At 34.7% G+C, this 23,205-nt stretch overlaps 7 protein-coding genes and 1 pseudogene across 8 annotated transcripts; 7 read left to right on the top strand and 1 right to left on the bottom strand.

Annotated features, from left to right (window-relative positions):
• Positions 1-110: 110 nt before the first annotated feature.
• LOC145755251 (putative L-asparaginase periplasmic) lies at positions 111-1,212 on the bottom strand. Its single transcript, XM_082571475.1, has 4 exons — positions 1,185-1,212; positions 881-1,043; positions 535-649; positions 111-305 (listed from the first exon to the last, which is right to left on the bottom strand). The coding sequence occupies exons 1-4, from the start codon at positions 1,210-1,212 to the stop codon at positions 111-113; spliced, it is 501 nt and encodes a 166-aa protein (XP_082427601.1).
• Positions 1,213-1,491: 279 nt separating this feature from the next.
• On the top strand, positions 1,492-4,644 carry LOC145755046 (uncharacterized). Of its 2 annotated transcripts, XM_082571246.1 has the most exons (10): positions 1,492-1,603; positions 1,942-2,046; positions 2,609-2,770; positions 3,199-3,334; positions 3,410-3,565; positions 3,679-3,752; positions 3,836-3,871; positions 3,974-4,036; positions 4,117-4,181; positions 4,519-4,644. In XM_082571246.1, exons 2-9 carry the CDS (start codon positions 1,955-1,957, stop codon positions 4,160-4,162), a joined length of 765 nt encoding a protein of 254 aa, XP_082427372.1. In that variant the 5' UTR covers positions 1,492-1,603; positions 1,942-1,954; the 3' UTR covers positions 4,163-4,181; positions 4,519-4,644. The 2 variants fall into 2 exon arrangements, with proteins under 2 accessions (XP_082427372.1, XP_082427371.1); XM_082571245.1 differs by having other exon boundaries at positions 4,117-4,597.
• A 687-nt stretch (positions 4,645-5,331) lies between these two features.
• LOC145754924 (S-adenosylmethionine decarboxylase proenzyme-like) lies at positions 5,332-7,026 on the top strand. The gene has a single exon (XM_082571094.1). The coding sequence runs from the start codon at positions 5,553-5,555 to the stop codon at positions 6,615-6,617; it is 1,065 nt and encodes a 354-aa protein (XP_082427220.1). The 5' UTR covers positions 5,332-5,552; the 3' UTR covers positions 6,618-7,026.
• A 63-nt stretch (positions 7,027-7,089) lies between these two features.
• LOC145755039 (histone-lysine N-methyltransferase SMYD3-like) lies at positions 7,090-8,388 on the top strand. Its single transcript, XM_082571238.1, has one exon. It carries the CDS (start codon positions 7,090-7,092, stop codon positions 8,383-8,385), a length of 1,296 nt encoding a protein of 431 aa, XP_082427364.1. The 3' UTR covers positions 8,386-8,388.
• Positions 8,389-8,537: 149 nt separating this feature from the next.
• On the top strand, positions 8,538-17,081 carry LOC145755423 (N(6)-adenosine-methyltransferase subunit METTL3-like). Its single transcript, XM_082571657.1, has 15 exons — positions 8,538-8,646; positions 8,911-8,982; positions 9,084-9,232; positions 9,442-9,550; positions 9,641-9,752; positions 9,819-10,011; positions 10,362-10,467; positions 10,923-11,089; positions 11,535-11,648; positions 11,938-12,159; positions 12,241-12,306; positions 12,364-12,476; positions 12,854-12,933; positions 15,987-16,237; positions 16,941-17,081. Exons 1-14 carry the CDS (start codon positions 8,550-8,552, stop codon positions 16,160-16,162), a joined length of 1,776 nt encoding a protein of 591 aa, XP_082427783.1. The 5' UTR covers positions 8,538-8,549; the 3' UTR covers positions 16,163-16,237; positions 16,941-17,081.
• LOC145755250 (actin, cytoskeletal 1A pseudogene) lies at positions 16,195-17,567 on the top strand (annotated as a pseudogene).
• Positions 17,568-17,583: 16 nt separating this feature from the next.
• Positions 17,584-19,759, top strand: LOC145755424 (actin, cytoplasmic). Its single transcript, XM_082571659.1, has 5 exons — positions 17,584-18,112; positions 18,222-18,437; positions 18,541-18,811; positions 18,897-19,208; positions 19,303-19,759. The coding sequence occupies exons 1-5, from the start codon at positions 17,990-17,992 to the stop codon at positions 19,506-19,508; spliced, it is 1,128 nt and encodes a 375-aa protein (XP_082427785.1). The 5' UTR covers positions 17,584-17,989; the 3' UTR covers positions 19,509-19,759.
• A 1,691-nt stretch (positions 19,760-21,450) lies between these two features.
• On the top strand, positions 21,451-23,199 carry LOC145755055 (actin, non-muscle 6.2). The gene is made up of 5 exons (XM_082571255.1): positions 21,451-21,630; positions 21,889-22,104; positions 22,203-22,473; positions 22,559-22,870; positions 22,969-23,199. The coding sequence occupies exons 1-5, from the start codon at positions 21,508-21,510 to the stop codon at positions 23,172-23,174; spliced, it is 1,128 nt and encodes a 375-aa protein (XP_082427381.1). The 5' UTR covers positions 21,451-21,507; the 3' UTR covers positions 23,175-23,199.
• Positions 23,200-23,205: the final 6 nt, after the last annotated feature.

The following is a 23,205-nucleotide window of genomic DNA, read 5'->3' as shown; positions in this document are numbered from 1 at the left end:
AATAAAATCAATTTATTTTCTTAAAATCCTTTATCAATTCTTATTATACTTTAAATTTAGTTTTAGATTATTTTTAGTTTCGAAATTTATCAATAAATTAAATTAAATATTTATTCTTTTTGGACAAAGTTTCCAGTTTCTTTGTCCTTTATGACGTCACAAGGTTTAAACAATGAGCAATTGATTGCAATGAAGACCCCGTGTTGACTTAAACTGGTTAGACAGCCGAGGCTAAACCCAATGTTAAACTCAGCGTCCGAATCTTTGAATGTTTCGGGTTTAAAAGAACCGGTTAATACTATAAACTAAAAGTTAAAAATGTGTTAGCTGTAAGGTTATGTAAACTCCTAATTATTTGGTTTATTTTGTAATCTATTTAGTTAGTAAAAAACGTTTCAAAAACATAAAATAAAACCGAAATTATTTTTTAATTGATGTTACGCTTTTTAATATAATTCTGGATTTTTTGTTAGATTCTTAAGCATTTAAAGTAAATTTAAGTTGTCGTTTCCGTTTTTACATGCGTCACAATACCTTATCTGTAACGTAACGCTCCAAAAACCGCGCGGTTTCGATTAAAGAGTCGGTTCCGTGGGTGATAAGGATTCGTTCGACTTTGCTTGATTTGCAGGCCGCTACTAGTTCTTTTCTGTAGGATAATAACCTGATTTAAAGCCTACAAACTTCACCTTTATGCTGGTGTTAAGAATTAGAAGACGAACATTGGTTTATGTAAATTAAAAACAGTTTTTAAGTAGTTGAAATTAAAATTGCGGTAGAAGTATTTTGAAATGAAAATGGCGTCGCTTTTAATGTGTGTATATTGGTTATTAAATAACTTAGGCTTGTTTAAAAAGTCAATATTTAACTTTAAATAAACCTATGTTGGTCGTTAATATCTTGAGAATCAAGTTTGCAAATTGTTTTCACTTTAAAATCGACATTATTAGATTGAATTCGTTTCGTTACTCGAAACGCTGCAGATTCCGTAATTTCAAACGCGTAACCTTGGTTACGTTTCGGGTAATCTTTGTCAATCGTTCCTGTAAGTCGAATATTAAGTTATTTAAAGCAAAAATATGTTGCAGAAAGGGTAATAACATTGTTTTAGAATTGCAAATGTTATAATATACAAAATTAGGTTTAAAATTTAAAGTCTTCCTATTTCGTTAACATATTCATACCTCCAGTTTGTAAAATTAAAACTTGCATCGTTTCTTTACTATTAAATTTATTTACTAGTTTAGTTTATTTAAAAATATAATACCGACTCGAATATTAAAAATCATATAAAAAGATTTATTTATTGGCAACATGTTTGCAGCGAATCTCGTCAGAAAAATTAAAAGTTTTAAAATATTTTTTTTTAATTTTGTGGGTTTTGTAAACTTGTTTAATATATTTATGAAAAGAGTAATTAAATTTTAATTATTTTTATTAACAGTTTGTAGCAATTTACATTCTTTTAATTTCTTATTTTCTTGTAGTAATTTACTGACGAATTTAACATTTTGACGAAATTTTGTGACGAATTTTCTCATTTGCTGTTTGAAGCTTGCAAAGGAAAGATCTTCGTCTAATTTTCAACTCTTGATATTTTCAGGTAATATTTTATTAATTTTCGGCAACTAGTCTACCTTTAAATAAAGATTTATGTAAATTAAGTGTGCTATATATAAATGTGTGGTAATTAATCAAATAATTACGTTAAATGTCGCCTAGTTGTTGATTTAATAACAAATTAAAAAATGTTTTGCCAGATTACTTCAAGGCCTTATTTATTTTATTAAAATCACGTTATTGTTAACACCAGTCTAATAATTTCACCCTTGCTTTTGTTGTACTTTTAGAAATAACTTAATAGTTGTCTTGATATTTGTATTTCAAAGGCACTTACAGATTTGCAATAAATTTACAAAATATATATTTCTTTTCCACCAGAATAAGTTAAAGAATGTCGAGAAGAGGTGGTTTCAGAGGAGGACACAGAGGTGGTGGGAGGGGAAGTTTTTCACAATTCAATGAGGGGGATTGGACTTGTCCATCGTTAGTATTTTAATTGGTTTTGATATAAGAAAAATGAATTTATTATCACATTTATAGTTTTATAATCTATAACTTTATTTTTATCCTTGATGTGAGAAAGTCGAATGCGCGACTTAAACATAGAGTAACATTTGTTACCCCGGCCCAGTCTTGAGTTGCCTTTGGCAGTTTGGGATAATATAGATTATAATTGCTTGAACAGTAGGGATTGAACCCACGACTTTATGTGTGGTGTAGCAAGTGTTCTTACCACTACACAATGCTGTCGTAAAACTTCTTCATTTCAGCTGTGTTTTTATAACCAGTGGTTTTTGATAAAGTTTTTATTGGTTTTATTTTTTAACATCAAAGCCTATAGATTGTTGTCAGCTGAAGTCAACTCAAGACTGGGTAAGGGTTACAATTGTTATTAAGGTTGTGAAGTTGACCTTTTAACATCAAGGATAAATAAATGTGAAAAAACATTTTAACTGATGCCTAATTTTTGCCGATACAAATTGTATTTATCTTGATTTAATTTTTTATTGAGTTAAAACTAATCTTGAACCTTTTACTCGTACAGTTGCAGCAACGTCAATTTTGCTCGCCGAACTCAATGCAATCGATGTCATGAAGAGAGGCAGCCAACTGTGAGAAAAATAAAGAAGGGAGGAATTGAGATCGGGAAACAAGCGGCTGAGAAAAGCAAAGGATTGTTCAGCGCAGACGATTGGATTTGTAAAACGTGAGTTATACGTTGTTAAAAAGTAATTTTCAGTTTGTTTATTGATTTTCTGTTGGATTAACAAGAGTAGATACAAGCACTCTTTAGTTCCATAAAATTGCAATGTTTTTGTTTTATTTATCTATTTTATCCCCAATGTAGCAAGGCTGACTTTACAGCATGAACACGGAGTAACTTTTGTTACTTTTGTTATCCTGTCCCAATCTTAAAATGACTTTGAGATATTTTTTGATTGTAATTGCTAGATAATAAATGTGTTGAACAGGAGTTCCTACTGTTTATAGCACCCTACTTAAGTGTGCCATAGCATGAAATCAGTGGGGATCAAATTCAGAATCCCATGTACGAAATTTTAATGCTTTAACAACTGCAGAACATCGCACCCACTTCTTAATGTTAAATCTTAACCTTTTTTTAATGTTACTTAGCTGTGGAAATGTGAACTGGGCAAGAAGGGGTGATTGCAACATGTGCAACTCACCAAGGGTTGGAATATTGGAGGAAAGAACCGGACATGGTGGAGGTTTCAACGAGAGACAGAATGTTGAGTACAACAAGAGAGAGGTGAGTAGGGGTGGTGACCCAGGTGTGACAAATTAATAAATATATTTTTTTTAATTACATTTTTTTTACTACTAGGACTCGGACGATGAGTTTGATGTTTATGGTCGTCGCAAGAAGAAGCGGAATGGATCGAATCCTCCCTCTAAACCTCCCCCTGAAGAGGAGAGCGGGAGCAGTGATGATGAGGAAGAAGGAGGCGATCTTTCAAAATATGATCTTAGTGGAGATGACGTAATTAATTAATTAGTCTTCATTGTTTTATTACACTCTTGATTGGGTGATTTTGTTCAGTTTTTTTTAACATGTCATAATATTTTGTTTGTTTTTATTATGACATCATGAAGGACGACGATGATGAAGGAGATGCATCCAAATATGACCTTGAAGCTTCAGGTTCAGAAGACGACAAAAAATCAAGGTCATGTCTGTTTAAAGTTTTAGTTTAATGTTATAGAGATGTCAATGGTTGTTTGGCTTATGTTTTCTTGTTTAAATTTTTAGATCAAGATCAAGAAGCAAATCAAGATCAAGATCAAGGTAAAAACCTTAAATTTTATCCTCTTTGTAAGACTTTAAATGTTATAACACATTACCATTATGTATACGCTTGTATTTTATTTTAATTTTTTTTTATTTTAGGAGTCCAATCAACAAACACAGGACTTCATCTTCAAGTTATAATGAGAAGAAAAAACACTCACGGTGAGCCTATATTTTGATTAATCTTAATACATCTGAGATAACTTGCATTTAATTTTTAAACTCAACTTAACTTTACTCAGATCACGAAGTCCATCTCCGAGTCAGACCAAACATCGACGACATTAACCAACGTTGTTGAGTAAAGGTTTGGGGTTTTTTAATCACTAAAATTAGCGGTATAAGGTATTGTGTCGTTCCTTACGAGAACATAGACTGAAAAATTAAAAGGAATTTGTCCTAATTAGCTTACATTGTTTCAACTATCAGTTGTATAAATGGTTTTAAGCATTTTAATAAAGTTAATAAATTTTTTTTACTTACAAGACAGTAATATTTTATCTATTTTAAAATTTGGTAATTTCGGTTATGGAATGATTAAAGATTTTTTTTAAACTATACAGGCTGGTGCAAAATTAAAGATTATTTTTGTTTTTAAATATTTATTTAAACTTTTATTTTTCACTTATTATTTTCTGTTTCAGATCGACCTCAAATTAATCTTCAAAAGTTGAAGGAAAATAATTTGTAAAATTTTGTAAATAAATAAAAACTTGAATTCATATTGGGATTTTGTTTCTTTTGTAAATAAAAGAATAAATTTAGGATTACTTTAAGGTAGTTTGGATTTCTTTCCACTGTTTTATAAGTTTTTGTTGTTAGGATATTAATTGTATAATTTTTTTGCCTTTTTAGAAATTTAAAACCGGTTTCTGACGTTTCTGTATAAAAAGTGGGCTAATAAAGTTAATACTTTTTGAGATAAAGCAATAATCAAGTTGTTTTATTATAATTACCTTAAATATTATAAAAAATGTTTGTTTATTAATTAAAACTTTTAGGAAACCATTTTATCGAGGATAAATATTTTTATCGTTTAACTTGCACAAGTATAAGTTGCTGAAATGTTGATAAAATCAGTCCCGTTAGCGGGAGCTAGAGCGTACTGTTTACATTTTACAACACGTGTGTTCCATTAACTTGAACCTTGTGTGTGAAGACCAACTTTACCAAACTTTAGTTTAAGTTTATTGGTTTGACCCAGTCTCGAGTTGACTTTAATAGTTGAATGTATAAGCTTATTAAATACATTTGTTTGATGAAGTAGGAATTATTTTCATTGCAAAACATGTTCGGCTGTCTGCCAGTCTGATGTCATTTACATTATTGGTCATGGTCATGGGCATTATAATATGAAAACAGTGAAGACCAAACCTAAGACCTACCTTATGTAGTCAAGCCAAGGCAAGTAACTGAAGTACTACTAATTTAACCACATTTTTATTTAAACAGTGAAAATGGAAATTTTGAATTTAAAATAAATTTAGGGATTTGTTTAATTTTTAAAGGAATGGGAGGAGATATTAGCTGACGTCCTCAAGTTATTCTGTATTTAAACAAACTTTTTACCTTATATTTTACTATTACTATTTATTACCAAATATACCGAGAAAAAATACACAAAAAAGTTCAAGAGTTCCAAACAAAAGTTCCTGGAGTTGAGGTTGCTTGATTAAAAATGTCTGAGAACGGAGATAATAATTTCTTTGAAGGGGTGGAAAAATTGTTAGAAATTTGGTTCGAAAAATCCGATAATTCCATCGGAAACGGAGATGCCCAAACCATCCCACGTAGGAAGTGGGAAGTTATATTGGATGAGGTTCAATGCAAGATATTAGATGTGATCCATCATGAAGGACAGACTGCTTATCTGTTGAGTGAATCGAGCATGTTTGTGGCTAAGAATCGCATCATCCTGAAAACATGTGGAACAACTTTATGTTTGCAAGCGTTGCCCGGAATAATATCGATGGTGAGCAAGGATTGTGGTTTGGATGTGATCGCCGACTTTTTCTACTCCCGGAAGAATTTCATGAAGCCCGACAACCAACCTTATGTTTATCAATCGTTTAAAAACGAGGTTGTTTATCTGGATAAAATATTTTTTATCAACCCAAGCTTAAACCTGAAGCAAAGTGCTTCATATTGTCTGGGTAGGATTAATGGAGACTGTTGGTTTCTTTACACAGTTGACCACCCTTTAAACTCAGCTTTAATTGGGGTCAACCAACCTGACCAAACACTGGAGATTCTGATGACTAATCTGGACAGAAAAGTGATGGAGCAATTCAACTTATATGATCACCATGGTAACAAACAAAAAGTTGATGATGTCACAAAGAAGAGTGGAATCTGTGATCTTATACCAAACTCCAAAATATCGGCTTCACTGTTTGATCCATGTGGTTATTCTTTAAATGGTTTGCTTCCCAATGCAGAGTATTGGACCATCCATATCACTCCAGAAGAGGATTTCTCTTATGTGAGTTTTGAAACCAACCTCTGTGTGAAAGATTATAAAAGTTTAATCAACAAAGTGGTTCAGGTGTTCAAACCAGGAAGGTTTAGTATGACTTTGTGTGCAAATCAGGATTGTTTGGTGGATCTTAACACATGGAACGCAGTCCATGGTCCTTCTGTTGAAGGGTTTAAGAGGATTGACAAACAGATCTCACATCTGCAAAGTTACGGGATTTATTATACCAACTACGAGAAATCAAAGATAAATGACATTATTTGCTAGAATGTTGATTATGATGTAAATAATGCTTGAATGCTTTCTTTTTTTAATTGAAACCCTTTTTAAGCTGTACGTTTAATACCCGAGTGAATTAAAATTTTGATTTTGTTGTAAATTTTGTGTACAGTAATTGAAAACATTATTTTACTTGGTAGCCACAGATCTTGATTGCTTTTATGCTTTGCTTTTTTAATTGGGCTCAATTTTTAAGCTGTACTATTTAGTAACTAACTCTAATTAAATTTAAATTTTGTTGTAAATACTGTTTGATTACCACTATAATTGATCGCTTATATGCCTCATATTGTTTTAAATTCAAGAATTTATAAATCATATAACTACAAACCTTGTAGTAATTATTGTAATTAACATGATTACTTAAAAGTTGATATTACTACCCAGTGTAACAACAATACCAACCAATGTATAATTGTTTTAAACTTTGCAGGTTTAAGTTTTTTTTGTTTATTTAAAAATGTTGGAAATATTTACAACTGATATCAAGGGACGAGGGTTGAAAAACACGACAGGAATTCGCAGAGGAAATGTCGTGGTTAGTTCAACTCCGTTCGTGTATGTTTTGTCAAAGAAACAGAAGGGAATTTATTGCGATCACTGCTTCAGGAGAAAAGAGAAATTACTGAGGTGTTCCAGGTGTAAATATATGAGTTATTGTGATCAGAAATGCCAGAGAGAAAGCTGGAAACTTCATAAAAAAGAATGTTTATGTTTGAAAAACGTCTCACCAAAAATTCCACCAGATTTTGTTATTTTATTGACGAGAATATTCTTAAAATTCGAAGACTTGAGTGATCTAAAAAATGTGGGTGATCTTATATCCGTGATTGAATTGGAATCAAATTATGAAAAACTGAGTGAACATCAGAAGAATGGGTTGTCACAATTTCTGCTTGTTGTGAAATCATATTGGGGGACTCTCCCTAACCAGCTACAAAATGTGAAAGATGTTTTAAACTTGTGTGCAAAGATAAAGAACAACAGTTTTGCTATTTCTGACGAACAATTACAATTTGACATCGGAACAGGGGTTTACCTAAGTTGTAGTTTGTTGAATCACAGTTGTAACCCAAACTGTGTTGTTGAATTTGATAATTTAAAGTTAAATGTGAGAGCTTTAAGGAATATCGAACCAAATGAGGAATTATTGATCAGTTACGTAGATCTATTTGCTCCCAGTTTTGAGAGACAGAAGCAGTTGTCAGATATTTACGGGTTTTTGTGTTGCTGTGAGTTCTGTTCAACTAAAGTTAATGATCAAGAAATGTTGCAAGATTTCGGGGGCACGAAAATGTCTGATTCGAAACTTGACGACATAAACAACTTTTTAAGTGACTTACATAAACTAAATGAAAACAAGAAATTTGAAGAAATTTTAAATTTAACTGAGAAGTTTATCAGCAGAAAAGTGTTGCCAAATGAAAATGTTTACATGGCTAAGGTTTTAGACTTTGCAATGGACTCGGCGATCGAGTTGAAACAGTTTGAGGTTGCCTTCAAGTTTGGGTCATCTTCGTTACCCGCTTACAAGAAGTATTTGAACCCCAATCATCCGATGTCCGGGCTTCAGATTTTAAAACTGGGTAAAATTTGTTTTTATTACAAACAATTGGACGAAGCTATTCCGTTGTTGTTGAAAGCGATGGAAATTCTGCAAGTCACTCATTCTGATGGTGGAAATATGCTGACTCATGTGAAAGATTTAATTAATAAAGCTTATTTGGAACAAAATATATTAAAACAAAGGAAATAAAACAGTGACAAAAATTAAATTAATTTTGATTTGGTTTTTTATATATATGTCAATACTTTAAATTTTTGCTTACGATAACGTTTTTTAATTTTCACTATCATTTTTATTGCAGATCAGTAGTTGTTTGTAGTATTTGATAATCTGATTGTGACATCATAGTGTTAATGATGTCATCAGAGACATGGAAGAACATCCAGGAGCAGAAGAGGAAGCAGGAAAGTTTGAGGGAGAAGTTGAAGCAAAGAAGAAAAGAACGAAAAGGTCAAAAAAATTACAATTTCTAACTGTTTAAACCTCTGCTAAGCCTAAAACAAGCTTATTAATTAACAGGCAATTATAATAAATAAAATCTTAAACTGTTAAAGTAAATTGGGTCGGGGTAACAAATGTTACTCTATGTTAAGACTGTAAAGTTGTCCTACCCACATCGGAAAGAATTATAAAAAAGCAGTGACTAATTACAGTCACTTGTATTTGTATATGCTTTTAGATTTATTTTACTTTTAATTGGTGTTGTAATTTTAGATTTAACGGCAACCCTGGTTGAACAAAAGAAAGTTGAAAACACTGAAGTAAATGAGGATAAAATGAATCAAGGTTCGTGTAAATAAGTTTAATTGTTTTGTCTGATTATTATTAGGTTTGTTGTTGAATAAACAAGAGGTAAAAAAAATTAAAAATTTTCAATATTTTTGTAGAACCTCCTAAACCAACTGACCCCAACATCGATGACCCTGTTGCTACCCCAGTTGACCCCTGTGTAGAGGTCAAATTACAAGAATACTTAGCTTCAAGTTCAATCAGTTTTCCACATTCTATAATTTCTATTTTGCAAGATTTAAATAAGGTGAGTTGATATAAATTTTATCAAAGGTTGACTTCACAGTCTAAACATGAAGTAAAATTTGTTACCCCGACTCAGTCTTAAGTTATCTTTCACAGTTTGGGATATTATTGATTGATAATTGCTTGATGATTAAGCTGCTGATTAAGTTGCTGATTAAGTGCTGACTAAGGTGGAGTTTAAACTATTTAAAAGTTGTTATAAATTTTCAGATATTGACACAAGAAGAAAAAATCAAATCCAGTTTAACTTTAAAACAATTAGAGATTTTACTTCAAAAACAATCGGCACAAAATCTTGTTCAAATTTCAACCAATTCTGGTGAAATATTTAAAAACATAAAATTATTCTTTTTAAAAAATATATTCTCATTCTAGCAATATATAGTTAGTTTTATTTTCTTTGTTTTAGACGGAGTAGGGGAGGTTACTGCAGTTGAAAACACAAAGTTATCAGCCCTGCTCAACACCAGCACTAAACAACCAATCATAACCAAGAAAAAAGATGATGTCACTAAAGACAGGTTTGTTTTAAAATAACTGAAATTAGATTAAGAAAAATAAATCAAAGTTTAAAAAATTGATGACAGAAAAAATGAGAGAAATGAAAGAAAAAGAAAACCATCAAACCATGACGATGACCTTGAAGCTCTTCTCTCGATGAAGTCAAGTAGAGAGCAAGACACGAACAGGGTTTCCGACGAGATTCAGAACTTGTTGAGCACGGCATCAACCAAAGAACTAACTCTCGCTCATAAGTTTAAATCTATGGGAGGGTCACAGGTAAGTTTGTTACTTTAAATATTGATTTGGAACAGTTGGGTACTTTAAAAAAGTGAGCATATTAAGCACTTTAAACATTTTTAACTATAGTATTACCACTACAAACTTAATCTGCTACCCTGCTTGCCCTAGCCATAAAAACTGACTAAAACCTCTTCCCTGCCTGTTCTAACTCTAGGTAAAACGTAGTTGGTACTAGTGGTAATAGTGCACATTGCCACCTATTTAAACATCACTTGTATAAGCTAGGTGTCAATGTAAACATGCAATAAGAGATAGGTACTTAGGAATGTTTATGTCAAATAAATAACAGGTTAACATTAAAATTATCTTTTTTAAATTTTTTACAGGTGAGGGAGTTTTGTCCTTATGCCACAAGAGAGGAATGTTTAAAACACAAGAAATATTATTCCTGCCAAAAACTTCATTTTAGGAAGATCTTAAAACCACACACAGGTAGCTATAGGTTGTAATTTTTCATTCTATTTATATAACAAACTTAGTAAATAACATATGTTTATGTATGTCTTGTATGTAGGCCTTTAAAATTGCATTGTGTAAATGCATGAATTTATTATTTTAGGCAAGTGTTAGTTAAGGGTTGCGACCATGTTACAACAACTAAAATGCTTTTTGTTGGACTAATTTCGACTAATTTCTCTAATTATGCTTAGTAGGTGATATATATATATATGTTTGTTCAATTTATAAGCCCACAAAATAAATTAAACTGTTGTTGGTGGTGAGCAGGTAAACTATTGCTGGCAAATATTAGTTGCAAGTGGCAACCATATTACAACAATTAAAATACCTTGCATTTGGCGAGCTATCAACTTATTTATGTAAAAAAGTTTAGTGGGTGTTATATGTTGATCCAATTTATAGACGTGTAAATAATTATCTTTACTTAGATGAGAGTTTGGGAGATTGTTCCTTCCTTAACACCTGCTTTCACATGGACACTTGCAAGTACGTCCACTATGAGATTGACTACAGAGGGGCAAACAAGCACAGGAGGAGGAAAGAGGGGGAGAACACAGGAAGGGAGTTGGACAACACCAAGATGTTACCCCCTCAGGTGAGCACAGGTGTTCTGTCATTATGACCTAGAGTTGATCTCTTATTGCTTCTGTGATAAGTAACAGTGTTGTTGGTACTTTTGCTAAATTAAACAAACAATCTGCAAGCTTGCAACTAAAGTTGTATATGTTAACAAAATCCTTCTACCAAAAGCCATAATTCCAAACTTCCATTTTACTAAAGACATTTTCTCTAAACCCCAGCTTACCCCAACTTTTCTCTGCGAAATGTCTTTTAATTTAAAAAATTTAGCAAAATTTTAGTAAAGCCTTGTTCTAGATGACATTTTTCTAAACATGTCTTTACTGAAAAGTCAGTTACAATATAAAAACTAGGCCCACTTAAAGGTAATAAAAGCTATTCTGTAATATTGTCTTTTAAACACACTTGATCAGGGTTTAACATGCCATAAACTTTAAAATTATTGATTTATTGTTGTTTAGTGGATTTCCTGTGACATCCGATATCTGGACTTGCAAGTACTGGGAAAGTTTAGCGTAATCATGGCTGATCCCCCGTGGGATATTCACATGGAACTTCCATATGGAACCATGCAGGTGGGATGGAAAAACTTTTATTAAAAAAATTAATTCCAAATAGAACTTTTATTGTTTAACCACTTAAGCTTAATGGACAGTATATCTGTATAGATGTCCATTTAAAAGCATGCAGATAAGTAAATTGTCATTTGTGGTGCATAAGTGAATTATTGGGGTTAAATATAAGAGTTGTGCTTTATTATTGAAGGAGATTTAATAAAAATCTCACAAATGGTAGAGGTTAAACCAGTATTTATAAATACAACTGACTGTAATCAAAACTGAGTTTTTTCAAAATTCCATCTAGGATGAAGAAATGAGAAACATGAGGATCCAGGATCTCTCAGATGACGGATTGATGTTTTTATGGGTCACCGGGAGAGCTATGGAGCTAGGTCGAGAGTTGTTCGATATTTGGGGCTACAAACGATGCGACGAGCTCATCTGGGTGAAAACAAACCAACTTCAGCGCCTCATCCGGACTGGGAGGACCGGACATTGGATCAACCACGGCAAGGAGCACTGTTTGGTAAGTTGGTGGTTGTTTTGGATAAACTTTTGTTACATCAATATTTGGTTGAAATTCTTCAAAATGTTTTTTTTAATAAAGGTTGGAATAAAGGGAAATCCGAAAGGAATAAATAGGAGGTTGGATTGTGACGTACTTGTGGCTGAGGTAGGTTTGTGACTTTTGTTGTTTATAACTTTGAATAACAGTTGTAACTTAACACAGGTGCGTGACACGAGCCACAAACCGGATGAAATTTACGGGATAATTGAGAGGTTGTCACCGGGAACAAGGAAGTTGGAATTATTTGGAAGAATGCACAACGTTCAACCAAACTGGTAAAACTTTTAACTAGATGTTTGATTCTAATAGTTTAGAAAGTGCAAGTGTTATTGGCGGCATAGTAGTTATTAGAACACTTTGCTTCACTGGATTAGGTCGTGGGTTTGATTCCAACTGCTTTCACTTAGTAGCCCTCTTGAGTAAGAGCGCTATAACTGGTGTAAACTTTCAAAAACCGATCAGCAGTTTAATTATCGGGCAATTATAATCTATAATATTCTAAACTGACAACTTGAGACTTAGTCAGGGTAACTAATGTTACTATGTTTAGACCGTCCATTCTATATGTTTACAAATTAAGATCGCTTTTACATTGCTTCTTGTAATATGGTCACACCAAATATATGTTTTAAACCCACTTTTTTACCCCAAGGGTGACGCTGGGTAACCAGCTGGACGGGGTAAACCTTGCTGAGTCTGAGGTGGTTGGAAAGTTCAGGGCAAAATATCCAGATGGAAAAGTCACCAAACCTCAGCAGTTTTAATGTTTTCTCTTTTTATGTTCGAACAACTGAATATTTCTCACCGTGTGTTGGCGCTAGAGTTGCGGCGGCAAATTTTAAATTTTGAATTAAATTTCAGCAAAAATTTCAACAATGTGTTTGTCTGGTAATAAAATCTTACTCTCTGATGTCATATTCCCTTGCGTCTATGACGTCATAATTACCATGTTGTTGTTGAGACAAAGTTTGTTTGTGTTGTAAGTTCGTGTTGTTTTAATTGCAGAATTAATCATTTTAATAAATCATTATTTATATTGCAGTTTCATACCAATTGTGACGTCATAATCAATGGGCGTATAATATCTAGCGGCGTTCGCTGCATTGAAACAAAGCCCAAATAAGGATCGCGACATATTTGATTGTTTAATCGCTATATTGTTTGTGACGACATAGTCGAAATGTAAACAGTCGCAATGAAATAATTGGAATTCTTTAGAGAATCGCTCATGCGATTCAGTCACGTGGTTATCATGCACGGGCGTGGAACAATGGACATTGTTTCCATATTTGTTCATGATCGTGTTTTAATGAAAAGGAAATTAACGAATAATTAAAAATTAGCAAAAATGATTAATTGCAGTTTTTTGTTGCTGCAACCAAACGAAAATTTTCACTAAAATGACGTTTTTGGTTCCAATATCCGGTTTAGTTTTAATGCAAACCAGTTTATTTATTAAAAGTAATCTAATACCAAGTTGTGCGTGATATTCTGCTTCAATTTCAGCAATAAAATTATTTTAAAAATATCAATTTACTCTGCACAACCAATTTCACTTTTAAACCTGGGTATTACTGCCAAATATAGAAATATTTAAAGTTTATTTTAAGTTTCTATTTGATTTAGTTGGAACATTGAGTTTCTTTTTTAAAAAAGAAACTGTGTCGTAACAATGCTTGTTTGTCGCTGATTATGTGACCAAATAAGGACCGATTTGTCCTTGTAGTTAATTATTTACTTCGTAATTTCACCTTATTTGGTCCCGTACCACGTCGTTAACCTTTCTCCATATTTGTTGCATCTGTGACGTCACAAGCAATAAAGCGATGTGCTCGAAAGGGCGCGGTGAGTTTTTGATCGGAACCTTTTTTGGGTTCGCGAGCGCCCGCGAAATATTCGAATGTTTAACTTGTTGGTCTATAAAAGCGCGATCGCTTCCACACAACAATGCACTTCGCTACCGTAGTGGAATCGAGTTACAAACAGTTAGACTGTGACGTCATAGGCGATGATTTGTTAACGAAAAATGATTTTCAGCAAATTCGAGATGAGTAGAAATGTTTGTTTGTGATTTAGGCTTAGTTGTTGATGACGTCACGTCGTTTCGCAAGAACGTGTTTACTAAAGCGGAAGTATGACGTCACAATGTGTTGTGTACATTAGCATGGCGGAAACGCGGTGGTATCCTGCTCACGCTTCCAAATCTTTAATACATTATGACGTCACACAAGCCTTAAAACTTAATCGATTATTTAAAGAATGAATAACAATGAAGGAAAATTCCGAGCGTCTGCGATTTAATTTTCGAAGTTTGTGCCAAAAATAAAGATTGCGAAACTCATTGATTGGGTTTAAGATAAGTTTTATGATAGCGCACTAAGTTGTAAGTATCTAGATGTTACAGGTATGTTTAAATACTTTATTGATTAACTTTAATACAAGCGAGTCGACGCCAAAAATGGGCATTCACATGGGTTCATTTGTAACTTGGTTAAACTTTAATGTTTTGTCATAATTGCATTCCGCCCCGAAGCCTTTTGTGACAACAATGACACGACTTAAAATTAAAATATTTTGCTGTAAACAACCTGTGAATAATTGATGCGTAACAATGCTCATTGTTCGTCATCTGTATTGCTGTTACTTGCGCATGCGCAGCCTAGCCGCCCGTTTATGAATTAAACACCGCTTGAGGACCAATCAAAACGCGCAAAAAAAGCGACTTTTAAAAGCGCTCCATATTTGGTATTGTCGAAGCCCGGCACTGTCTACGTCATAGTAGCGAGCTCGCGATGTTACCTTATATGGCGCGACATAGAAGGTAGGGCGGATAGAGCGAAGTAAAGCTGTTTGAATTGGGACCTCATAATTCAGTCGACAGACGCTGGTGCAGTGGGTAGTTGTGTTTAATAGATTAGTTCTATACAAGAATTTGTTTAACACTTAGATAAAATATGTTCAGTGCAGCTTTAAAGTTTAACGTTTTTATGTTACAGACACTTTAAGGTTTACGTAAATTTTTGAAATTAATTTCCCAACCAATCAATTAACATGGATGAAGATGTTGCAGCACTCGTAGTAGACAATGGATCAGGAATGTGCAAAGCTGGATTCGCCGGCGACGACGCACCAAGAGCCGTCTTTCCTTCTATCGTAGGACGACCCCGTCATCAGGTAAGCTAAGCCTTAAATTTTTGGGTGTTTATTTTCTATTTTTGCTCCAAATATGATTCTAATTTTCGGCCAATGATATTTGATTAACGTTCATAAATAATACCATGCCTATCAAATATAAAGGTTTGCATGGTTTAAATTGGCATTGTATTTTTGTAGTTTACATTATGATAGAATTGACAATAGTTTGATAGTTTTTGAAAATTAAAAATTTGTATCTTGGGTGTCTGGCTATAAGGTGTGGTCAATATTTAAACCGATGTAAATTCAGGGCGTCATGGTCGGTATGGGACAGAAAGACAGCTACGTCGGTGACGAAGCCCAGAGCAAGAGAGGTATCCTCACTTTGAAATATCCCATCGAGCACGGAATTGTTACCAACTGGGACGACATGGAAAAGATCTGGCATCACACCTTCTACAACGAACTTCGAGTCGCCCCAGAAGAGCACCCAGTACTCTTGACCGAAGCCCCACTTAACCCCAAAGTAAGTTAAATGTTTTGCCCTCGAAAACGTTACATTTGCATGTTTTAAATTTGCCTAAATATAAAATTACGTTGACAGTTCTCACTAACCCTCGCATTATTTAGGCCAACAGAGAAAAGATGACACAAATCATGTTTGAAACCTTTAACACCCCAGCCATGTACGTCGCCATCCAAGCTGTACTTTCCTTGTACGCCTCTGGACGAACCACCGGAATCGTTTTCGACAGCGGAGATGGTGTTTCCCACACAGTCCCCATCTATGAGGGATATGCACTCCCTCACGCCATCTTGCGTTTAGATTTGGCCGGTCGCGATCTTACCGATTACATGATGAAAATCTTGACTGAGAGAGGCTACTCTTTTACTACTACAGGTAAGCACTTAAAACAAATAATTGGCCTTAATTTTTATGGTTTAATAAGTTTTTCACTTCTTGGGCGTTGCCGATGAATGTAATCGTTAGCTTTCGATGTCGATTGTATATTGACTTAAAAGCAAAGGTGGGCACCAAATCGTTAATTCGTTAAACGTTAAATAACGAAGTTAATTTTAAAAATCGTTATCGGACCTGTTAACTTTCGTTAAATTGTGCTTCCGTTAAATTAATCCCGTTAACTCAATATTTTACAAGTAAATCCATGGTAATATAAGGAATATATATGTTTAAAATCGCCGTTTATCTGGTTTAATCGTCGCAATTTTTAAACGATGTAAGTAATTACTATCCGGCCACTGTTATTTGGGCATTAGGCCTAAGCCCGTTTTAAAAACTTCTTCTAAACCTTTTTCGTCTAGTTAAAACATCGATTAAGAAAAAAACTATTTTTTTAAATCTTTTTTTATAAAAAAGGTAATTTCTTTGTTTGTTTTAATTAAATTTTAACGTTAACGTTTAACGATAACTTCCGTTACACTTGGTTTAATTTAACGAAAAAACGTTAGCGAAGTTACTGTATTGTGTAACGAATAACCATTTAACGAAGTTGCTTTTTCGTTTAACTGTACCCACCTATGCTTAAAAGGTAGCAATATTATTTTAAAAATACTAAGCTAAGCACATTACGTTTATTTTCTAGCCGAGCGAGAAATCGTTCGTGACATCAAAGAAAAACTTGCTTTTGTTGCCCTTGACTTCGAACAAGAAATGCAAACTGCTGCGTCCAGCAGTAGTCTTGAAAAGAGCTACGAGCTTCCTGACGGTCAAGTTATCACTGTTGGCAACGAGCGATTCAGGTGCCCAGAAGCCTTGTACCAACCCGCCTTTTTGGGAATGGAATCCGCTGGAATCCACGAGACTTGCTACAACTCCATCATGAAGTGCGACGTCGACATCAGAAAAGACTTGTACGCCAACACTGTCCTCTCGGGAGGTTCCACTATGTTCCCAGGTAGGTTTTCTTTATCTATTTTGCTGATTGGATAGTTGTTTTATTGTAAAGTTGTAGCGCTTTTTCAGGTATTACTTTTTATTTAAATGTATTTTTATTTCATTTCTAGGAATCGCCGACCGAATGCAAAAAGAAATTACCGCTTTGGCTCCACCCACCATGAAGATTAAGATTATTGCTCCTCCCGAGAGGAAGTACTCTGTCTGGATTGGAGGCTCCATCCTTGCTTCCCTTTCCACCTTCCAACAGATGTGGATCTCCAAACAAGAATATGATGAATCTGGCCCATCTATTGTCCACAGAAAATGCTTCTAAACAATTAAAACTCGGGCAATAAACAATTATATTTGGTTAGTTTAAAAGCCCACTGGACCCACCGAAGAATTTGAAACCGAACTATATTTTCCAAATGCGTATTCAGTAAAATTTTATATAATTATATATCATTATTTATCGATCGTGTTCTGTAATTCCTAATTTCTACAAAGATATAACGTAATCCATTCCATTTACTGTTTGACCAAAGTTTACACGATATTTTCTTTTTTGCATGGCAGATGAAAGTGTTTCTATCTCTTTCGTTATTGTTTTTTATTGCAATAAGTGCTTAGAGATTGTAAAGTACTAAAAATATTCCAAAAATATGATTTAACAAGCTTTCTTTCCTTCTTTAGGTACCAATTAGGTTTTATAAATTTTTTACTATTTGAATTTAATTTCCCACCCAACGAATTAACATGGATGAAGATGTTGCAGCACTCGTAGTAGACAATGGATCAGGAATGTGCAAAGCTGGATTCGCCGGCGACGACGCACCAAGAGCCGTCTTTCCTTCTATCGTAGGACGACCCCGTCATCAGGTAAGCTAAGCCTTCAATTTTCTCCAAAACTTTACGATATTTTTTGTTGCCGCTTTATATATATTTTCTCATAACAAAAAAAAACATTACATTTGCTCGTAATTTTCAGGGCGTCATGGTCGGTATGGGACAAAAAGACAGCTACGTCGGTGACGAAGCCCAAAGCAAGAGAGGTATTCTCACTTTGAAATATCCCATCGAGCACGGAATTGTTACCAACTGGGACGACATGGAAAAGATCTGGCATCACACCTTCTACAACGAACTTCGAGTCGCCCCAGAAGAGCACCCAGTACTCTTGACCGAAGCCCCACTTAACCCCAAAGTAAGTAGAATGCTTTAGCTGCAAAAAGATAACATTTGTGTTGTTTTATAATCGGTTTATAAAATTCCATCAGCGATTGTCACTAAACCCTAACGCTTTTTAGGCCAACAGAGAGAAGATGACACAAATCATGTTCGAAACCTTTAACACCCCAGCCATGTACGTCGCCATCCAAGCTGTACTTTCCTTGTACGCCTCTGGACGAACCACCGGAATCGTTTTCGACAGCGGAGATGGTGTTTCCCACACAGTCCCAATCTATGAGGGATACGCACTCCCTCACGCCATCTTGCGTTTAGATTTGGCCGGTCGCGATCTCACCGATTACATGATGAAAATCTTGACCGAGAGAGGCTACTCTTTCACTACCACCGGTAATTTAAACTACATTGAGATGGTGTTTTTGTTTTTACGTAAGCATTTATTAAGTATAAGAAACTAAAACTTGCTTTTGTGCAGCCGAGCGAGAAATCGTTCGTGACATCAAAGAAAAACTTGCCTACGTCGCACTTGACTTCGAACAAGAAATGCAAACTGCTGCGTCCAGCAGTAGTCTTGAAAAGAGCTACGAGCTTCCTGACGGTCAAGTTATCACTGTTGGCAATGAGCGATTCAGGTGCCCAGAAGCCTTGTACCAACCCGCCTTCTTGGGAATGGAATCCGCTGGAATCCACGAGACTTGTTACAACTCCATCATGAAGTGCGACGTCGACATCAGAAAAGACTTGTACGCTAACACTGTCCTCTCAGGAGGTTCCACTATGTTCCCAGGTAGGTTTTCTTTATCTATTTTGCTGATTATATAGTTGTTGCGCATTTTTTTAAATTTTTTTTCAACTCAATCTAAACTTTGATAATTTTCCAGGAATCGCCGACCGAATGCAAAAAGAAATTACCGCTTTGGCTCCACCCACCATGAAGATTAAGATTATTGCTCCTCCCGAGAGGAAATACTCTGTCTGGATTGGAGGCTCCATCCTTGCTTCCCTTTCCACCTTCCAACAGATGTGGATCTCCAAACAAGAATATGACGAATCTGGCCCCTCTATTGTCCACAGAAAATGCTTCTAGACAATTTAAATCCTATTATTATTCCTTGTTTGGCGCCCAAATATTTTAATTACTTGTTAAGTTTCCTGTCCGAGCATTTGTTCGAAACCAAATCGTGTAAATGCATCGAGTTTAAAGTTATATATATTCCTGTGTATTGGCTGCTGTGTGAAAGTAATTAATCATTCATACTTGTTTATAAAGATAAAAGTAAAATACATTCCATAAAAAGTGTTTCGACCAAAATTTTCAAATACATACGCGGAAAATTACTTCTTAGCTTGTTTATTGTTTTTATTTGGTAGTAAAAAGTAGAACTTGATATAAAAAATAGGGAATTTTAAAAGATTTATATTTATCGGAAACAAAAAGAAGTTTTACCTTTTTGCTGTTTAAATTTAATTTTTTACGAAACTGATTACGATGAATGTTCGCAAAGTTGGTTTCGCCTGCGAAGGGGCACCAAAAGTCACTGTTTCACTATCGTAGGTCGACCATATTACTAAAGTTAGTTGTTTGTGCTTAGCTTGCTTTCTAGTTATCCAGGCAATTTAACTTTAGGAAGTGTTTCATTATTCTTTCTAGTATTAGACCTTAAAGAAAATTCTTAAATCGTTTTCAGTAGTAGGTATTAATTCTTCTGGGAATGACGACAACACTAAAATACTATTTTTTTAATATAACTTATCACTTTTTTTTACAGCTAGGCCTTAACAAGTTAAAATCGACCCCACTTTGCAAATAAATATGCACATTGTGGTACTTTTATGAGCTCTTGTGACTATAATACTTACAACTAACTACTGAACGTTTAACTAACTGGTGAGGCCAACATTTCGACTTCTATTTATGCAGTTTTCAGCTAACCTTGCTTCGTTCCAGGTTGTATTAATTTAGAATAAAGTGCCCATTTTTTTTCATTTAAACCAAGAGTTAAGATTTAATTCTACTATTTTTTTTCTTTTGGTTAGTGTCGAGCTTTTTGTAATATTTAAATCACAATTTCTCACTTCACTACGTCATTAATTAAACTTTAAAGTAGTTTAACACACTAAGTAATTCTTTTAATGTTTCAGGAAACATGGTCGAGCAAAAGAAGGAATGTTGGCATCAGATGTTGTCTCATTTCTATCAAACTGCAGAACGAAGATGGGCCCGATTCGTTAAGGTAATTATCAGTTGATTTTAATTCTGGGATTACCGTAATGTTTTATGTTAAGTATTTTACACACGACAACGTAAAATTGTAGAGTAAAAAATAGAGGATTAGATGATATTACGAGGTAAAACAATTAAAACACAGTTTAGGTTCGCACGAAACTTTGCCCGAGATATTAAGAAAAAATAAATTGAATAATTCGAATTGTTTACTGTAAATAAAATTCTCTTGTTATTGTATTGCGACGTCATAAGAACGGATGTCTTAATTAGTTCCCTTTCTCGAATTCCGCGGAAGATAAACGCGATGCGGTTGGGCGTGGTGATCATTCGGGTTTTGTTCACTTCAGCGACGGTTGTGTATTTTGTTTATGGTGATATAATATTAAGTTGTTAGTGGTATTATTATAGGGGGTTAGTGGGGGTTAAATAACAAGAGGATTGGATCCAGTGGACGCCAATCGAGTTAACAGTGACAAGAAAATAACTTGCGTTTCTGGTGGTGAGTTGGCGACGTTACTGCGGTGTAATTTTTTAATTGTGAAGTTATACGCGTAAGATTTGGTATCACACCGTTTCGACGAACTTCAAGTCGCCCCAGTACTTTTGACCGAAGCCCCACTTAACTCCAAAGTTAGAATTACGAATCTAGACCATCTATTGACCATAAAAAATGCTTCTAAATTCTGGCAATAAACGAAATTGTTTCTATCTCTTTCGTTGTTGTTTTTTTATTGCAATATAGAGGTTGTTTGAGTATTAAAAATATGATTTAACAAGCTTTCTTTCCTTCTTTAGGTACCAATTAGGTTTTATAAATTTTTTGCTATTTGAATTTAATTTTTCCACCCAACGAATTAACATGGATGAAGATGTTGCAGCACTCGTAGTAGACAATGGATCAGGAATGTGCAAAGCTGGATTCGCCGGCGACGACGCACCAAGAGCCGTCTTTCCTTCTATCGTAGGACGACCCCGTCATCAGGTAAGCTAAGCTTTCAATTTTTAGGTGTTTATTGTCTATTTTTGCTCCAAATATGATTCTAATTTTTGGCCAATGATATTTGTTTATCGCATTTATAAATATTACCATGCCTATCAAATATAAATAAACGTTTGTATGGTTTAAATTGGCATTGTATTTCTGTAGTTCTTATAGTATTATTTGCGATATATTTTAAACGTTAAAGTTTGTGTCTTGGCCGTTAAGGTGTGGTCAATATTTAAACCTATGTAAATTCAGGGCGTCATGGTCGGTATGGGACAAAAAGATAGCTACGTCGGTGACGAAGCCCAGAGCAAGAGAGGTATCCTCACTTTGAAATATCCCATCGAGCACGGAATTGTTACCAACTGGGACGACATGGAAAAGATCTGGCATCACACCTTCTACAACGAACTTCGAGTCGCCCCAGAAGAGCACCCAGTACTCTTGACCGAAGCCCCACTTAACCCCAAAGTAAGTAGAATGTTTTAGCTGCAAAAAGATAACATTCGTGTTATGATTGATATATAGAATTCTATCAGCGATTGTCACTAAACCCCAACGCTCTTTAGGCCAACAGAGAAAAGATGACACAAATCATGTTCGAAACCTTTAACACCCCAGCCATGTACGTCGCCATCCAAGCTGTACTTTCCTTGTACGCCTCTGGACGAACCACCGGAATCGTTTTGGACAGCGGAGATGGTGTTTCCCACACAGTCCCCATATATGAGGGATATGCACTCCCTCACGCCATTATTCGATTGGATTTGGCCGGTCGCGATCTTACTGATTACTTGATGAAAATCTTGACCGAGAGAGGCTACTCTTTCACTACCACCGGTAATTAAAACTACATTGAGATGCTGTTTTTGTTTTTACGTAAGCATTCATTAAGTATAAGAAACTAAAACTTGCTTTTGTGCAGCCGAGCGAGAAATCGTTCGTGACATCAAAGAAAAACTTTCCTACGTCGCACTTGACTTCGAACAAGAAATGCAAACTGCTGCGTCTAGCAGTAGTCTTGAAAAGAGCTACGAGCTTCCTGACGGTCAAGTTATCACTGTCGGCAACGAGCGATTCAGGTGCCCAGAAACCTTGTTCCAACCTGCTTTTATTGGAATGGAATCTGCTGGAATCCACGAAACTTGCTACAACTCCATCATGAAGTGCGACGTCGACATCAGAAAAGACTTGTACGCTAACACTGTCCTCTCAGGAGGTTCCACTATGTTCCCAGGTAGGTTTTCTATATTTATTTTGCTAATTATATAGTATATAGTTGTTGCGCATTTTCAGGAATTTTTTAACTAAATTTAAACTTAAATTATTTTCTAGGAATCGCCGACCGAATGCAAAAGGAAATTGGCGCTTTGGCTCCACCCACCATGAAGATTAAGATTATTGCTCCTCCCGAGAGGAAGTACTCTGTCTGGATTGGAGGCTCAATCCTTGCTTCCCTTTCCACCTTCCAACAGATGTGGATCTCCAAACAAGAATATGACGAATCTGGCCCCGCTATTGTCCACAGAAAATGCTTCTAGACAATTTAAATCCTATTATTATTCCTTGTTT

This window comes from Corella eumyota, chromosome 6, assembly GCF_963082875.1.
Source record: "Corella eumyota chromosome 6, kaCorEumy4.1, whole genome shotgun sequence".
In the NCBI taxonomy this organism is placed as follows: Eukaryota; Metazoa; Chordata; class Ascidiacea; order Phlebobranchia; family Corellidae; genus Corella; species Corella eumyota.
Note: the sequence above shows the minus strand (reverse complement) of the source record. Positions and strands in the feature narration are given on the sequence as shown.

Excerpts from the sequence above, each read along its gene's own strand:
- LOC145755423 (XM_082571657.1), top strand. The coding sequence starts at position 8,550 with ATGATGTCATCAGAGACATGGAAGAACATCCAGGAGCAGAAGAGGAAG. Across the intron at positions 9,551-9,640 it reads TCAAATTTCAACCAATTCTG|ACGGAGTAGGGGAGGTTACT; the intron begins GTGAAATATTTA and ends TCTTTGTTTTAG. Across the intron at positions 11,649-11,937 it reads TTCCATATGGAACCATGCAG|GATGAAGAAATGAGAAACAT; the intron begins GTGGGATGGAAA and ends AATTCCATCTAG.
- LOC145755039 (XM_082571238.1), top strand. The coding sequence starts at position 7,090 with ATGTTGGAAATATTTACAACTGATATCAAGGGACGAGGGTTGAAAAAC.
- LOC145755046 (XM_082571246.1), top strand. The coding sequence starts at position 1,955 with ATGTCGAGAAGAGGTGGTTTCAGAGGAGGACACAGAGGTGGTGGGAGG. Across the intron at positions 3,335-3,409 it reads TTGAGTACAACAAGAGAGAG|GACTCGGACGATGAGTTTGA; the intron begins GTGAGTAGGGGT and ends TTTTACTACTAG. Across the intron at positions 3,872-3,973 it reads AAATCAAGATCAAGATCAAG|GAGTCCAATCAACAAACACA; the intron begins GTAAAAACCTTA and ends TTTTTATTTTAG.
- LOC145755251 (XM_082571475.1), bottom strand. The coding sequence starts at position 1,212 with ATGCAAGTTTTAATTTTACAAACTGGAG. Across the intron at positions 1,044-1,184 it reads TTTAATTTTACAAACTGGAG|GAACGATTGACAAAGATTAC; the intron begins GTATGAATATGT and ends TTCGACTTACAG. Across the intron at positions 650-880 it reads GATATTAACGACCAACATAG|AAAAGAACTAGTAGCGGCCT; the intron begins GTTTATTTAAAG and ends ATTATCCTACAG.
- LOC145755424 (XM_082571659.1), top strand. The coding sequence starts at position 17,990 with ATGGATGAAGATGTTGCAGCACTCGTAGTAGACAATGGATCAGGAATG. Across the intron at positions 18,438-18,540 it reads AAGCCCCACTTAACCCCAAA|GCCAACAGAGAGAAGATGAC; the intron begins GTAAGTAGAATG and ends AACGCTTTTTAG. Across the intron at positions 18,812-18,896 it reads CTACTCTTTCACTACCACCG|CCGAGCGAGAAATCGTTCGT; the intron begins GTAATTTAAACT and ends GCTTTTGTGCAG.
- LOC145755055 (XM_082571255.1), top strand. The coding sequence starts at position 21,508 with ATGGATGAAGATGTTGCAGCACTCGTAGTAGACAATGGATCAGGAATG. Across the intron at positions 22,105-22,202 it reads AAGCCCCACTTAACCCCAAA|GCCAACAGAGAAAAGATGAC; the intron begins GTAAGTAGAATG and ends AACGCTCTTTAG. Across the intron at positions 22,474-22,558 it reads CTACTCTTTCACTACCACCG|CCGAGCGAGAAATCGTTCGT; the intron begins GTAATTAAAACT and ends GCTTTTGTGCAG.
- LOC145754924 (XM_082571094.1), top strand. The coding sequence starts at position 5,553 with ATGTCTGAGAACGGAGATAATAATTTCTTTGAAGGGGTGGAAAAATTG.